At 35.8% G+C, this 15,155-nt stretch overlaps 1 protein-coding gene across 3 annotated transcripts; it reads right to left on the reverse strand.

The window, feature by feature from the left end:
• Positions 1–1,114: 1,114 nt before the first annotated feature.
• LOC121268428 (folylpolyglutamate synthase-like) lies at positions 1,115–14,804 on the reverse strand. 3 transcript variants are annotated; one of them, XM_041172699.1, is made up of 18 exons: positions 14,649–14,804; positions 13,898–14,059; positions 13,713–13,777; positions 12,550–12,758; positions 12,156–12,221; positions 11,663–11,772; positions 10,685–10,745; positions 10,355–10,438; positions 9,409–9,465; positions 9,098–9,158; positions 8,812–8,858; positions 8,576–8,653; positions 5,566–5,724; positions 4,656–4,991; positions 4,401–4,479; positions 2,926–3,081; positions 1,846–2,045; positions 1,115–1,433 (listed from the first exon to the last, which is right to left on the reverse strand). In XM_041172699.1, the coding sequence occupies exons 3-18, from the start codon at positions 13,738–13,740 to the stop codon at positions 1,374–1,376; spliced, it is 1,791 nt and encodes a 596-aa protein (XP_041028633.1). In that variant the 5' UTR covers positions 13,741–13,777; positions 13,898–14,059; positions 14,649–14,804; the 3' UTR covers positions 1,115–1,373. The 3 variants fall into 3 exon arrangements, with proteins under 3 accessions (XP_041028633.1, XP_041028634.1, XP_041028635.1); XM_041172700.1 differs by lacking the exon at positions 13,713–13,777; XM_041172701.1 differs by lacking the exons at positions 13,713–13,777; positions 13,898–14,059 and having other exon boundaries at positions 14,649–14,785.
• Positions 14,805–15,155: the final 351 nt, after the last annotated feature.

Genomic DNA, 15,155 nt, shown 5'->3' on the forward strand with positions numbered 1-15,155 from the left:
TAATTAACATCAATCTTTTATAAAAATAGTCCTTATTTAAAATACAGGTGTATAAAATTTGTAAAAGAGTTATGCATTCATCATTTTCCTATCATTATGGGCATGCTATTTGGTGGTCGTGAATTGCGATGAGCAGTAAGATTTACGCAAGACTAACTTGGTTTTTAGCTTTTTGGTTTTTTGTTTTTGTTTCGTCTTTGGTCTTTCTTTATTTTTGTGGTAGTGGGTGCTTAGGCTGTGGTTTTTTGGGTCATTCAGAGAGGTTTGGATCCCTTTTCAATCCTAAACATAGCTGTCCATTGAGGATGACGACTCACCATACAGATAATCATATCCTTTGAATAATAGAACTGATCTCTCTACCATATTTTACAAAAACAAGAAATAAAATGCAATATCCAACGTTCGAATTAACCTTATTTTTTTCTCAAATGTAGCAGCAGGAAGAGTAACATGACTTGCAACCTGCAGGGAGCAATGAGAGGGATGGAAGGTCTTGATTTTGCTTGCACATGGCGTCTGTAATGCTATCTGTTTATTTACTTCAGTTTTTTGTTTTATTAAATTGCACAATGCTTTTCTTAATACAACAATGTTATTAGCCCAAAAAATAAAAAGAGAAATGATAGTTGCGGTTGTAAGTGTGCAAGTGCCGTGCAATTATTTTGAAAAAAAGTAAATAAATACGAGACTCACATGAAAAATAATTAATTTTTTAATAGTGAACCTCACTCTTTTTCGAGTAACGCTACATACAGTCATGGAGTGCACAAACGTCATGCAGTCACTTTGAAAAAGAGTGAGATCCACTATTAGAAAATTAATCTTTTTTCACGTGAGTTTTATATTTATTCACTTTTTTCAAAGTGATTGCACGGCGCTTGCATACTCACGATTGCAACTATCATTTTTCTTAATTGATTTCCATCCCTATAGATGGCAGTAGACATCATACTTGGCGCCTCACAAGGGTTCCATATTTTCTATGAGTTTATTAGTAGCACACAAAAATAACTGCATTGGCAATACATTCTCAAGACATCAGACGTGCCAACTCAAAAGCCAAATCAGAATATACTTAGGTATGAAAAGTGACTTTTTAGCCATGAACAAATAATCGAACGTAGATATTAATTTTAATAACTGTATGAGCATCAAGTAATACCATGTTACACACAACATATCATCAGAATGTCACTTACAAAAGAAGCATAGTTTGGCAGGCTTATGACGACATTTAGAAGCTTAGCTGCTTCTAAATGTGGTATAGAATCAATCTTTTTTACGAGTAAAATGTGGTATAGAATCAATGTGATGTAATGAGTGAAAGAATGTTTTGGACAATCCCTATTTTTGGCGCTGTCTAGTTTATATCACCTCTTCAATAGCTTGAGTACATCCCCAACCAGATGCAATGATCCAGTGACAAGAACCTGTAAATCAGCAAATAAGCACAAAAATACCTGGTTAGCATGAGTTTTTTTCACTGTCTGTCCGGATGCATGCGGGGTAAACTGTTATCATAAGGTTGCATATCGTTGTTATTATTATTGCTGACAAAACTTATGCAATTATAATGCATGACCCACATCCAGATAATCTGCACACCAGCTTATTCTTAAAATCCAGATACAGAAGCCGCAACCATCTAACAAAAGGGAAAAAATGGAAAGACACTTCACTTGGAGAATTTGCTAACATTTCTTGTATTTAAGTAAGAGTCAGACGAAATTTTCAGGACTAATTAGCCCAATCTATATTTCCACAACCCCACATGCTGCCTAAGCCATTCCCAAAATCAAGTTAAAAGTAAGAATGGGTTGTCATGTCGGATAGTAATCTTGCCTGAACTTTTAAGGATGGGTTTTGTTTGACACAATCGCGCAGCCATTTTATCGTCAATGGCAATGAAGGCATTACTGCACTGCAAGCAAAATAATTATCCACAGGACTGCAATGAGAAGCATCCTCGTAAAGAAATTCATGAGGTGGTACAATTGCTGCATTGTCCATCCTGGCACCCTTGTCATGAAAAGTACCTACTTCTGCATGTGAACAGAACAGCAGCTTGCTGGTCAGATCATACCTTAAAGGCTTTAATGTAGCACTTATTTCAAGTGCATGTTCAACTCAAACCCATATAAAACAAGTATTCAGAAAAGAAAACATGGTCTTGATAATTTTTGCTTCCCAGGGTATAAGGGCACACTGCCACTATTTCACCGTTTAATAAGGAAAAATTCTATTTAACACACATTCCACATCATTGATAAGGCATTATTTGATTTGCAAGAAACATTTAAAAATTTGAATCTTGCAAATCAAATATTGCCACATGACCAGTGTGGATGGTGTGTTTTCTACACTGGCTTGCAAGTAGAAGAACTCTCTAATAAGTTTGGGTGAATTACTGTTACACCAATCCTCTTAATTAAGAAGTCCGGGCTTCCTTTCTATATCATGGTGGTGTGCTTTGAATGTTTACCAAGATGGAACCCAAAGCTCAGTAAAAGAATGCGATTGATCTCAACTTGAACAATTATTAAATCAAACTCGCTAATGAGTTCTGCACATAACTTCATCTTTTCTTAATTTTATTTTTTAAGTAAAATTATATAAAAAAACAAAATAGGAAGGCAAAATCCTTAGTACATAGGAGTTTGTAAAAAGGACAAAAAGTAAAGAAATTTAATGTATTTAGGGACCTGTTTGCTTTTTATTTGCCTTTTTTTTCTTTTTTCAATATGATACTGCAGGTAATTAGTTACAAAGGTGAGCTTTAAATACATTAAGCTCCTCTTTCATGGAGCAAATGACAACTGTTCAAAGAAACGTTGATTTACCCCTTTCAAAGATATGTGATTGATAAACAGGAAGTGAAATTGTTGACATATTTAACAGTAAGCCAAGAAGATGGGGGAATACCTTTCCCATGGATAATCTTCTCCCAAAGTCTCTGGAGGTTAAATTGCCAAGACAAATCCCTCCCAGAGATGTCTGAAGGAATGACTGAGGCACCATAAGTAACCTTGTTATATGTTGACATACTTGGTACAAAAAGTGCTTTTGCGAAGTGAGTTCCTGCACATAATTATATATGATCCTCAATGCACGCTTGTAACTTGTGTCATGACCATGCAGAAATCTTCTTGGAAAGGAAAATAAGGCTATGTTTTCATGCAGTCATTTATAAGCAGGAAATCCAAGAATCAAAAGACCTCCTCATTTATCCTGACTTCATGTCCCAGTGGCCCTCGGGAGCAAATGACATTCCAACCCCACAAGAATAGAGTAGTGGGTGAGATATAGGATTCAAATCCCTTGAAATGCTAGAGGTACTTACCAATAATAATAATAATAAAAAGAATCCTAGCCATTCGAACTATAAAAAATTTCCATTTTTTATTTTCAGGGACCTCCACTGACAAAATCAACAGGCATTTGCCTCTACAGTTATTCTCCAGCAGTTTTGATAAGAGTATTTTAATTAATATATTCATTATAAAGCACAAGAGACACAACCCAGGTACACAGGCATTATTGCTAACATTATATTGTTAATAGATATTTTCTGGAAATTCTTCTCACAGAATCAAGTAGAATTTGTTTACATGTTTTGTCCACAGTGTAGAATGAAGCATGTGAATTACCATACTTTATTTTTCAGTGTATTACGCCACAGCTTTATTTATTTACTTATTTTCGCTTCCAAAGAAATAGTAGATTACTAGTCTATTAAAGATGAGTACTGATTCAGATGCGCTGGGATGAAGTGACATGATTTCAGGTTTAGTAAGAATGCTAGAATTACGAGAAGAGGATGTAAATTGGGGTAGAGAAGACATGTTGCATACGATTCAGCAAGCAAATATCTCTTGACAAGTGTTGTAATTTTATACAAAATGCAAAGGGGTGCAACCCAAGAGCACAAAAAGCATACAAACACCCAACTAAAAGGATGAAGAAGAAAAAGAACACAATTCCACGAAGTCTAGAAAGCTCTAGGGTCATGGAAACTATTGTGCACCCTCATCTAAACATAAAGAGAATTGAACATAATGGCTCTTAATTCTAAGACCGTCCTCTCACAATCTTAGAAGGTCTGAGCATTATGTTCCTATCAAATACACAAATCAAGCACAAGGGGACCATCCTCCAAAACCCTAAATTGCTACCAACATGCGGATTAGTGTTATTTGGGTGCGAAAGGGGCTTCCAGAGGGATATGCTCATTTGGGATGTGAGGGTGGTGATGAAAATTTGAGGACTGTATGGGGGAATATACAATAGCATGCAGCTTTGAAACTGTTGTTGACAACTTTAAATGGGCTTGTGCATGTGCTTATGCTTCTGATATTGATCATGATATGACTATTCATTCAAGTCTGAAGTAGTGATACCTGATGAAGCACATGTACTTGCAAGCCGTGGAAGCAGAATATGAGGGTCTCTCACATCCATGCAATTGAACAAAAGAATCTGCAATGAGTTATAAATACAGTATGTGAGGAGCCAATTAAATCCATCATACTCTACATAGAAATGGGCAAAAGTGTCTATCAAGAAATATGTAAGCTGGATCACCATAAGTTGTCCAAAGACACCTCAAAACATGAACCCTGAGACTAAGTCTGGCTGTTTATAATGGGTTTGACCTGCTTTAATGATTTTTCAGACTCCTCCATGCTCCTGATTTCATGTTGGGTGTTACCATTCCCCCAGGCTTCCTCCAATTTTCTATCCTTAAATGAAGAAGATGATTTCTTGTTTTCATTCACAGCACTAGAGAACCACTTGGCACAAACTTCCATGCTCTCGGGACTATGAGCTCCATCCAAGTAGAAAATCAGATCTCCACAAGAAGTTTCAGACAGTTTTAATGAATCACTGGATTTGGAGTGAGTGTCATAAAAAGTCTGAGCCCTTCCAGAAATTTGTGCGGTTGAAAGACCTCTTAGAAAGGCCTCAGGCAAATCTTCTTCCTGGGTATCCTGATTTTATAATCCACAAAGTTGAGACAGTAAAATGTGGGAGAAAAGAAAATACAGTACAATAGAAAAAGAAATTAAAAAAGAACAAAAATACCATTCTTAACCCCCAGAATACCAATGTAAAAAGAAAAAAAAAATTATTTTTTCAAGTAACTAAAACAGTAACAGTAAAATGTTACATGATCATTCTGTTTTTCTTCCTCTGTAAGATAATACAATTCACTGAACAATATCAAACCTGTCACTTCACCCTCCACTTGTTGTGAGTAAATGATATGCTATTGTGCCCAAAGGCCATTGGTTTACATGAAAGAGTTGACACCATAAATATCCTTTTTGTGCTCTTATGAAACCAAGGTGCTTGGCTCCAGTCCACTCAGAAGAAAAATACTCTCTCTCCCCCCCCCCCCCCCACCCCCCCAATATGGGTACATTTTCATCATATATTTAACAATTCTACCACCCTCTCATGATGAAAACCAAGAAGATTCTGTGAATTTACAAGCCTGTAGAGATATTGATATATAGTTTGCATGTAAAGCAAAATTGCAGTGGCATATGAATTTCAACCAACATTTTGGAATGGCTTTTCCCAATTCCCTGTTCTTTGAAGCCAACATTTACAAAGGGAAACAGCAAGACCAGCATTAATGAACTGATGATCACCAGACAAGCCAAGCTTCAAACCATCCAACTTTTTGTTATCAAGAGGTGCCACTACTTTCAATGGGACCTGCAATTTATAATTAATAATCAATCATTTATTTCACTACCAATTTACCAGTCCATGTATGAGTGTGGGTTGTGTGTTCATGCAGGCCTGTGTGTTTGAGTGTGTATATAAATTACAGTAGTCCTGCTAAGATTGTTTGAACCCATATCTAATTGCAGTTGCATCTGAAAGAATTCTTTTCCTTTTTAATTGGCACCGGGGCGTCCGAGAACAAAGTCTCGACCAATCCCTGGGGTGCACATGCACTCGGCAAGGAGTTTCCTGCAAGTGCACATCGGGTAATTCAAGCATGTGTACGAATTAAACCTAGACTAATTGTTTTATTATTTTTAGTATATTCCAGAATAATGAGTAAAAAAATGTATGATGATAGTAGTCACTTCTCCAGATTGGCAGGGATTTTCAGTAATCTTGCTTCTTGAACTATCCTCGCAGAAAATTCCAGATTATATAAGGACAGAGCTGTTAGATAACTAGACTTGTTAAAGGATCAGACTAAATAGAACATACCTTTAGCCGCCTTCTTTTTGCTAGAAAGAAACTATAATGAAGTTGGAAAAGATCTGGATAACTCAATATATACAGGCTCTGGAAATTATCGTATTTTAATTCAATTAAGATAAATAAATATTTTATCGTAATTTTATTCAATTAAGATAAATAAATATTTTATCAGAGTGACTGTATGCACAGAGAATTTATAAATACAATTGTGAATTTATCACTTGCATATTAAAGAACATAATCACAGTCAAAGTCATGAAATTACAGATAAACAAGTGGACCAAATATGCTAAAACCGGATATGATTCAGAAATTGATTCAATCTGCTAGTAAGGAGATAGTTCTCTGGTCTAGATTGAAAACAACTCAAGAACCATAAATCCATAGCTAATGTATTCACCTATAAAAATAACAAGCAGGTCATGTCTAGGCAAGCAAAAGTAATTTCACCAACACATTGCTACAAAAGAAGGCAGTTGAAATGAAAAGGACATAATTGTAGGCTTTTGTTTGTTATAGTTATGGAGGCTTTAAGTCGGATGGTGCAGGCTGCTGTTGGTGGAGGTTTCTTACGTGGTTTTCAGGTGGGCATTGGCTCTGGTGGCCCTATTATCATTTCACACCTTCTTTTTAGAGATGATATTTTAGTCTTTTGTGAAGCGGATAATAGCCAGATTCAAACCTTACGAGCATTGTTACTTTGCTTTGAAGCAGTGTCAGGGCTTAAAGCGAATCTTGGTAAGTCCGAGATGGTTCCGGTGGGTGCGGTCTCAAATATCCTCAGTTTAGCAAGCCTCTTGGATTGTAAGGTGTTCTCTTTACCAATGAAATATTTGGGTTTTCCTTTGGAAGCAACTTTCAAGGCTAGAGCTATATGGGATGGGATGATGGAAAAGATAGAGAAAATGTTGGCTAGTTGAAAATGGGTGTATTTATTGAAAGGGGGCCGCCTCATTCTTATCAAGAGTACTCTTACTAACCTCCCCACATATTTTTTATCTCTGTTTCCTATGCCTGCAGGGGTGGTGAATAGGATTGAGAAACTCTTTAGGGCGTTCTTATGGGGGGGTTTGGGGGAGGAGAAGAAGTTCCATTTGATTAGATGGAAGACAGTATGTGTCCCAGTTGTGTATGGGGGGTTGGGAGTGTGTAACTTGAGAATTTTTAATAAAGCTTTATTGGAGAAATGGCTATGAAGATATCACTCGGAGGGGGGGGGGGATCATTGTGGAAGGAAATTATCGACGCTAGATATGGTGTTGCTTGGGGTGGTTGGTGCTCCAATGAAGTGAGAAGGGAAGGGTGTATGGTGTGGGCTTATGGGAAGTTTATAAGGAAGGGGTGGCCTTGCTTTGAAAAACATATTCGCTTTGTAGCCAGAGAGAGCAATCGAATAAGTTTTTGGCGGGACGTGTGGTGTGGTGATCACACATTGGAAAGGGCTTTTCCGGCTCTCTATCGTGTTGCAGCTAATAGGAAGGCTTCAGTGGCGGATATGCAATTATTTCCTCATAGTTCTCATCAGTGGAATATTCTTTTTAATAGAGATTTTCATGATTGGGAACTATCTATTGTTTCAGATTTTTTCAGTCTACTATATTCCATGGGGACTCCTATGGCACAGCGTGATAGATTGAAGTAAAGTTCTAATAATCACAAGAAATGTACAGTTAAGGCATATTATAACATTTTGTCAACACATAATCATACTCCGTTCCCTGGAAGAATATTTAGAGGTCTCATGTGCCTTTTAAAGTAACATTTTTTGTATGGAATGCCGCTCTTGGGAAGATCTTGACCACGGACAATCTGAGGAAGAGAGGATATGTAATGATGGATTGGTGTTGCATGTGTAAAAAGAATAGAGAATCTGTGGATCATCTCTTACTACATTGTGAGGTAACAAGGGTGTTGTGGGATGAGATATTTCAAAGGGTTGATGTTGCTTGGGTTATGCCTTTGAGGGTGGTGGAATTGTTGGGTTGTTGGAGGAAGATGCAAGGCTGTCAACAAGTGGCAGCAGTGTGGAAGATGATCCCGTTGTGTATCATGTGATATATTTGGAGGGAAATGAATGCACGCTGCTTTAAAGATAAGGAACGCACAATGACTGAGATGAAGAATTTTTTTCTCGACACCTTAGTGCTTTGGTTTTCCACTATTGTATTAAACGGAGACAATGTTCATGATTTCTTGTCTTTAATTTATCGCTCTTAGAATGTTTTTAGGTGTTCTTCTGTATACTTCATGTGTACATGGGCTATGCCTATTTCATTCATATCAATAATATTATCTCTTACTTATAAAAAAAAAAAAAATGGACATAATTGTAAACCTTTAACATTACCTTCAGTTCATGCGCTCTCTCGAGAATAACGTCCATTGCTTCAGAAAGTTGGTGCACCGTGAATGCAGGAATTTGAGGCTTCAGGAGCAGGGAAGACATTAAACCAAATCAGAAAATGCTTGTCAATGAAAACTGCCACTTTGAATAATCAAAACATCTATATAGCAATAAACAACCCATTATATTAAAGAAAACCAGATACTTTATAGTCTGAGTTGCTAAAAGGAGTTCAATACCTTGAAAATTCCAGCCTTGTGTGAAGCTATCTCCCCAAGGGTATTTCCTGCATATTGTACAGTCATTATCAAACTTGGCCACCAGATACAATTTTTTCTTCACATTGACTAACTTCAACTGTGCATAATTTGCAATAAGAGTCAAACAGAATATAAAAAAACAAATGCATCACAAACAAATCAATCGAATAGAAAGGTTTAAGTTTTCCATATATTGGACATTGAGAGAGAACTGTATCAATAGAAAACGGAAAGCAGCAAACTTGTTGAGTTAGAAAGCACGCACCCAAGGTCTCTGTATGATCCATCCCCAGAGAAGTAATACCACAGACAACAGGCTTTTTGATCTGCATGGTTTATCACCAATCTTCAGAACTATCATATTTGTTTACACTTGCAACATTTTCAAATAAATGCTAAAGCAAAGACTCAAGATTTTATTTATTATAATGTTCTTGGATTTATGAAACTAATAAATGATAGTCTTTTAAAAAGGTAAAGTTAGAGCTTTGAAAAGATTGAAAAATTGAATCGGGGAATCAGGGTAATTGTATAAATAGATATATACCAATTTTTTCCCTAAAAAAAAAAGCGTACCACATTTGTTGAGTCTGTAGTTCCCCCAAGACCAACCTCAATGATAGCAACATCAACCTACAGACAGGAACTATTCTCAGCGACAAAATTATCCTCAAACACAATAATTCATGCAGTACTTAAGTCAGAAGCAACTGTTGATCATTACAAATTGCTTAAACTTAAAAAAAAAATAAATAAATTGCTTAAGACGATAGGTAATCAAAGTATGGAAACAGTTGGGATTTTTTTTTTTCGGAGATTGGATGCAGTTACTAATTCACAATCTAGCAAGTACAGAACAGACGCATCTGTAAAAATATTGGCACACAGGTTGATGGCCTTAAAAATATGCAAAATAATTCAAGAACGCCAGGATCATGTCAGTTAGGGTACAGGATATTTATCATTTGCTCTTCACTTATTAAGGTGCAGGATGGGATTTGGCATAACAAAAGCACAAGACTGATAGAGATATTAGATGCTTATCCTTAAAAAGCACGTAAGTTTCAAAGAAGACACTAATTAATAAAGGCAGCAGATATACACATATTAAGAAACGTTTGTGTATGTGTCTATTTATGTGTGTCTGTGTGTGTGAAGAGAGAGAGAGAGAGAGAGAGCCTTGGAGATCTCTACGATTACTACTGGGTGAAGCACCAACCCAGCAGCATGATCACCATAGAATCTTCATCAGAGTAGTTCAACTGTTAGTCAAACCAGCAAGCTTCACTGATGAAATATACTCCGGATGATCTATCACTCATATAGTCAGCTAAAGCAACTAATGTTGTGCAATTTGCTAGGTCACATAGGAAACATTATGAAAGATAGACATAGAAAAAGTTACAAAAACATGCATTGCAACTACTAGCCAGTCACAAATTTGAAGGAAAGAAATGGCTAAGCTCCTACTTATCAAAAAAATGGCTAAGCTCCAATGGGAACCAAAGGATATAAGACCAACCTTTTCACAAATAAATATCTTGAAAGCCAAAATGGTGAGGAACTGAAATAACGGGGGCATTGGCAGGTGCTCTGTGACATTTTCCTGCATAATAAAAAGTGCCATTTAGGAGTTTTGATTTTGAACTGGAAAGAGGAATCACTCACAAGTTGCAATACATTGGTAACAAGTGAACACAATAAGTAATAATGTACAATGCATCAAACTGTGAGTCTAAAATTTCAAAATAGGGACCCAAGCATCACGTTGAGTTTCTAAAAGTCCTCCCAAACCTTTATTTAAGATTCAGAACAACAATATCTTTGAAGATACTCTGGCTTCTATACATACCTTCAATTGGTACCAACAACCCCAAAAATACTGTAGGAACTTATCTTCAGATACATCCACCCTACAGAGAAATTAAAATCAAAGATGAAAGATAATTCTGCAGAGAATTTTCCTATGAACCAAGAACATGACTTCCAGATAATAATTTAATAATGAAGACGCTTAAAAAAGCTAGGGTGATTTTTTTCTGATAAAATAGTCCAAAACTTCCATAAACATATATAAAGATTGGGTCGTACTGTAGCCCCCTATTCTCTCTCTCTCTCTCTCTCTCACTCTCATAAGTATTGTTGTCCTATTCTCAAAAAGAGAAGACCTGATATCAAAATAAAATTATCAGTTTATTTTCCTTCTAAAAAAGTGAAGACCTTATATCGAAGTAAAATTATCAGTTTTTTTTTCCACCAGAGGTTATTTTGCAACTCAAATCCATCCATCTATGTGGAGATGCTGAAATGACATGCTCAAGTGGCCTGAGGGAATAATTGGGTCATGTAATGATTTTATAGAACACCTTCACACAAGTCAACAGCCAAAATAAGCAAATGAAGCCACAAATAAAGGTAAGAGAGTTAACCATCACAGCTGTGAAAATGTTTGAAATGAATCCGGGGGCATTGAGTCTTGACAACCTTCTAAAAAGGGCATGCAAATGAAATACTTATAGTTGTTTACATGGAAATTAAAGGTCCAAATATATCTTCTAGTCAAGTGGTCTTTTATTTTCTTGTACTCCACAAATTAGGACACTTGGAGGATTTCATAGGTACCGATCATCCATCTTGTTACAGACTTCCTACTACTGTATATTGAAGATTAAAAAAGTTTGTTGATCAATTTAATAGAACCAATGAAATTTCATATGAATGAAAATTCTCAAGGATTCGGTCTACGGGCATTGATGTCATCAACACACACAAACGCACTCAAGGGGTATTAATCACAAAGTTTGTATCAATGATTCATTTGAAAACTTACCCATTTATACGAAATCGTTCTCTCACGTCAATTAAGTGGGGCGAAGTGAAGAGTCCAGTTTGAAAACCACACTCCCTTAAAATTGCCTCACAGAATGTACATGTGGAACCCTGAAATGCGGATCCATTAAGCAAACAATAAAATTAAAAAGAAAGCATACTTAAATATCAGTTCTCATTTTATATTACTTTCGAACAAATAGATCAAACTGCAGTATAAATACAGATTTTAGCCTCTTGTCAACTAATATGTTTGACACTTCTATCATGTTTGTGCTTTATCCATGTCACACAACCATACATACGCTTACATGATAATGCATTTCTAAATTGTAGATGTTTTTATATTTTACAGAAGGGATAACTGTAGTAGACATATTACCAAGAAAAATTCCGATAAAATATTAAGAAAGAATAAAATTCCAAATCAACAGGTCTCAAGACAATCTGCCATGGTAAGAAACTGTTGTGTGATAATATCATTGGAAGATTACCTTTCCCTTAGTTCCAGCCACATGAATTATTTTGAGCCCATCTACATGCTCCTCCAAGCCAAGAATCTATAAAGAAAAGATGCATGCATCTTTCAATCATCAAGAAATTCTGTTTAACCCAAAAAGATATTCAAATCGGATGAGGGACTACACAAATCAAGATTCATGGACCATTTTCCGCGCCTAAAACAAGAAAAAAGCTTCAAGGAAAATATGCCAGTTTAATAGTCAGCCTCATAAGTTTGAGCTGAATGCTCTACAGATTGCATTTTGACATATTGGAAATCATCGGCTCCAAGCATGTTGCTGACACACAAATTATTAAGGAAGCTAAGAATATGCAGCATTCTTAACAATTACTTCACACATGCAGGCAGGATTACACCAGTGTTACCTTAAGATACTCGGACATTCTTTCCAATTTTCCAAATGTACTACCAGATGATTTGTCTCCACGTTTTTTACCAGTGATGAGAGAGGAAAGTGCTTCCATGGCAGCGTCATATGAAGATGGAAGGGGGAAACCTTGCAAGTACTCCTTCACAGCCACACTGCTTTCCATCTTTTCCGTGACTTGAGATGACATCTCTTTATATCTAACACCTGATATGTTAAGCCCAAGGGTTCGAAAAATCAAGGTTAATACTTTACAGAGCACAGCAAGATAATCCAAAAATATGATATCTTTGGCAGAATATGGAGCGGTTCGGAGAAGCTTCATCATTATACCAAAGGGATGAGATGGTCCAGGATTGAGATGATATGATTTATATGGGAGAGGACAGTGACAGAGTTGAAAGCCTTAGTATTCAACCCCCTTTATGTTTGGATGGCTGCATAAAGCAGTTCCCAGCTTCCTAACTTCATAGATTTCAAGCATTTTTGTTCTTTTTCTTATTGTCACTTATTTTGTGTACTTACTTACTAGGGTTGCGCCCCTCTACAGTTTCTATAAGATTACATCATTCATATAAAAAAAATATCTATATTTCAATGATTATTTCATGTTTGCTTCTGGTAATCTTTCTATAACCTTTTCCATTAGTATCTCCTAAATGAGATAATTTCCTATTCGGGATAGTTTATAATTGCAATTGTAATTGTATTTCAATTCATACAGAATTTTTCAGTCTGTGTTGGGCTGTGAGACATGGACCATTCACCCCCAGCATTTCCTATCCTTGGACAGGACTTGGCCACGATAAAGAAAGATACAAGTCTGAATTTTTAATTACATGCCATTCTTCTAGACTGAAGAATTCTCCAGAATTCCTACTAGGCAACTAAGGCTCGTTTGTTTTCGCAGATGAGATGAGATGAGTTGAGATTAAAGTTAAAAAGTTGAATAAAGTATTGTTAGAATATATTTTTTAATATTATTTTTGTTTTGGGATTTGAAAAAGTTGAATAGTTTATTTTATTTTGTATTGGAAGTTGAGAAAATTGTAATGATTAGATGAAATGAGATGTTATGTTTTCTGAAAACAAACGAGGCAAATTTTTTTTCCAGAATCATGCACAGAAGTGAATATTGAATACATGTAACTCTGACCATACCAAAGTGAATGTTGAGATAAGGTGACATTATATCATCTCCGCTTCTTTTTGGATGAACAGATCATCTGATTTCAGTTGGATGTCATTGATTAAAGTCTTTCTTAACAATTTATCAAAAGCATGGATTAGAGAGATATGAATTACACGTAACTCCGAACCTACAGTTCATTTGGAATGGATCTTACTTTTTCTAGTAAGATAACATGCGTGGAAAGAAGCTGGCAAACAAGTTAAGCTCCCTTTCTTTTTATGTAGAATTGACAATCTCTCTTATGGAATTGTAAAACTTCAAATATCCCACACTTCAGGTAATTGTTTGCATAAACGAGCATCAGAAAGCATCAATCCTGCAAAACATAGCAGTAGTCAATCAAAAGACCAAGATAAATTTCACAATGCAGGACTTTTCAGGGAACGAATAAAGAACAACATTGGATTCCTGAAATAACGAGGAAAGGAAAATACACTGCACATGACACACACGGCATGAAAATTTTAAAATCCACCGAGTGAGTTACAATGTATCGCCCTTATTCTTATGAATTTCCCATGATGAAGATGTAAGAGAAATAAAAAATAAAAATAAAAACTTTACTTTTCGGTTCCTTCCTTTTAAGAATTCCTCAATCTACAGTTTCAAGTTTCAACACTGCGGAAAACTCAAGCAAACAACTTAAAGCCGGTTTAGATATTCTCACTACTATTCACTACTATTCATAAATTTCAACTCACAAATCTCATTATTATTCACAAACCATCTCAACTCATTTCATCTCATCTCTGAATCCAAATTACTACCAACAAAACACGCACAAAGCACTACCAAAGTATTAAACAGCCGTACAATCATAGAAGGAAAAAAAAAAACCCCACATGAATTATATGTGTGTTGTGTGGTCCGAGGGAGAGACAGAGAGATAGGGAGAACTGGCTTACCGAGGAACCATGGGGAGCACTGGAGGCTGTGGCTAAGTTTAATGCTGGCAGAGATAATGGTGCAATTGTTTCTCAATTCTCAGCTTTTGTCTGCCCGTTCGTAACGTGTTCTATTAGGCTGTTAAGTGTTAACGGCGTCCAAGATCTCTCGGTTCATTGACGGCTGCCCCTGCTCTTATATCACTTTGTCATTTTTTTATTTATCTATGTTGAGCTAGCGTTATTTTTATTTAAAATTTAAATTATAAACATTATAAAGTCTATTTTAAATATCAATCCAATCTCTTCTTCATTTTCAATATTATAAAATCCAAATAAAATTTTAAACAATCTAAATATTTTAATATTTTTTTTTTTCAGAAGATATTGGATAGATACCACAGCGTCCTCACAAAAGGCTTTTTAGATTTTTTTATATATTTTATGTATTTCCTATGCAAAAAGAATATATATATATATATATATATATATATACACACACACACAATTGTTTAGAGTATATTATTT

The sequence above is a fragment of the Juglans microcarpa x Juglans regia genome, chromosome 5S (genome assembly GCF_004785595.1).
Source record: "Juglans microcarpa x Juglans regia isolate MS1-56 chromosome 5S, Jm3101_v1.0, whole genome shotgun sequence".
Taxonomy (NCBI): domain Eukaryota; kingdom Viridiplantae; phylum Streptophyta; class Magnoliopsida; order Fagales; family Juglandaceae; genus Juglans; species Juglans microcarpa x Juglans regia.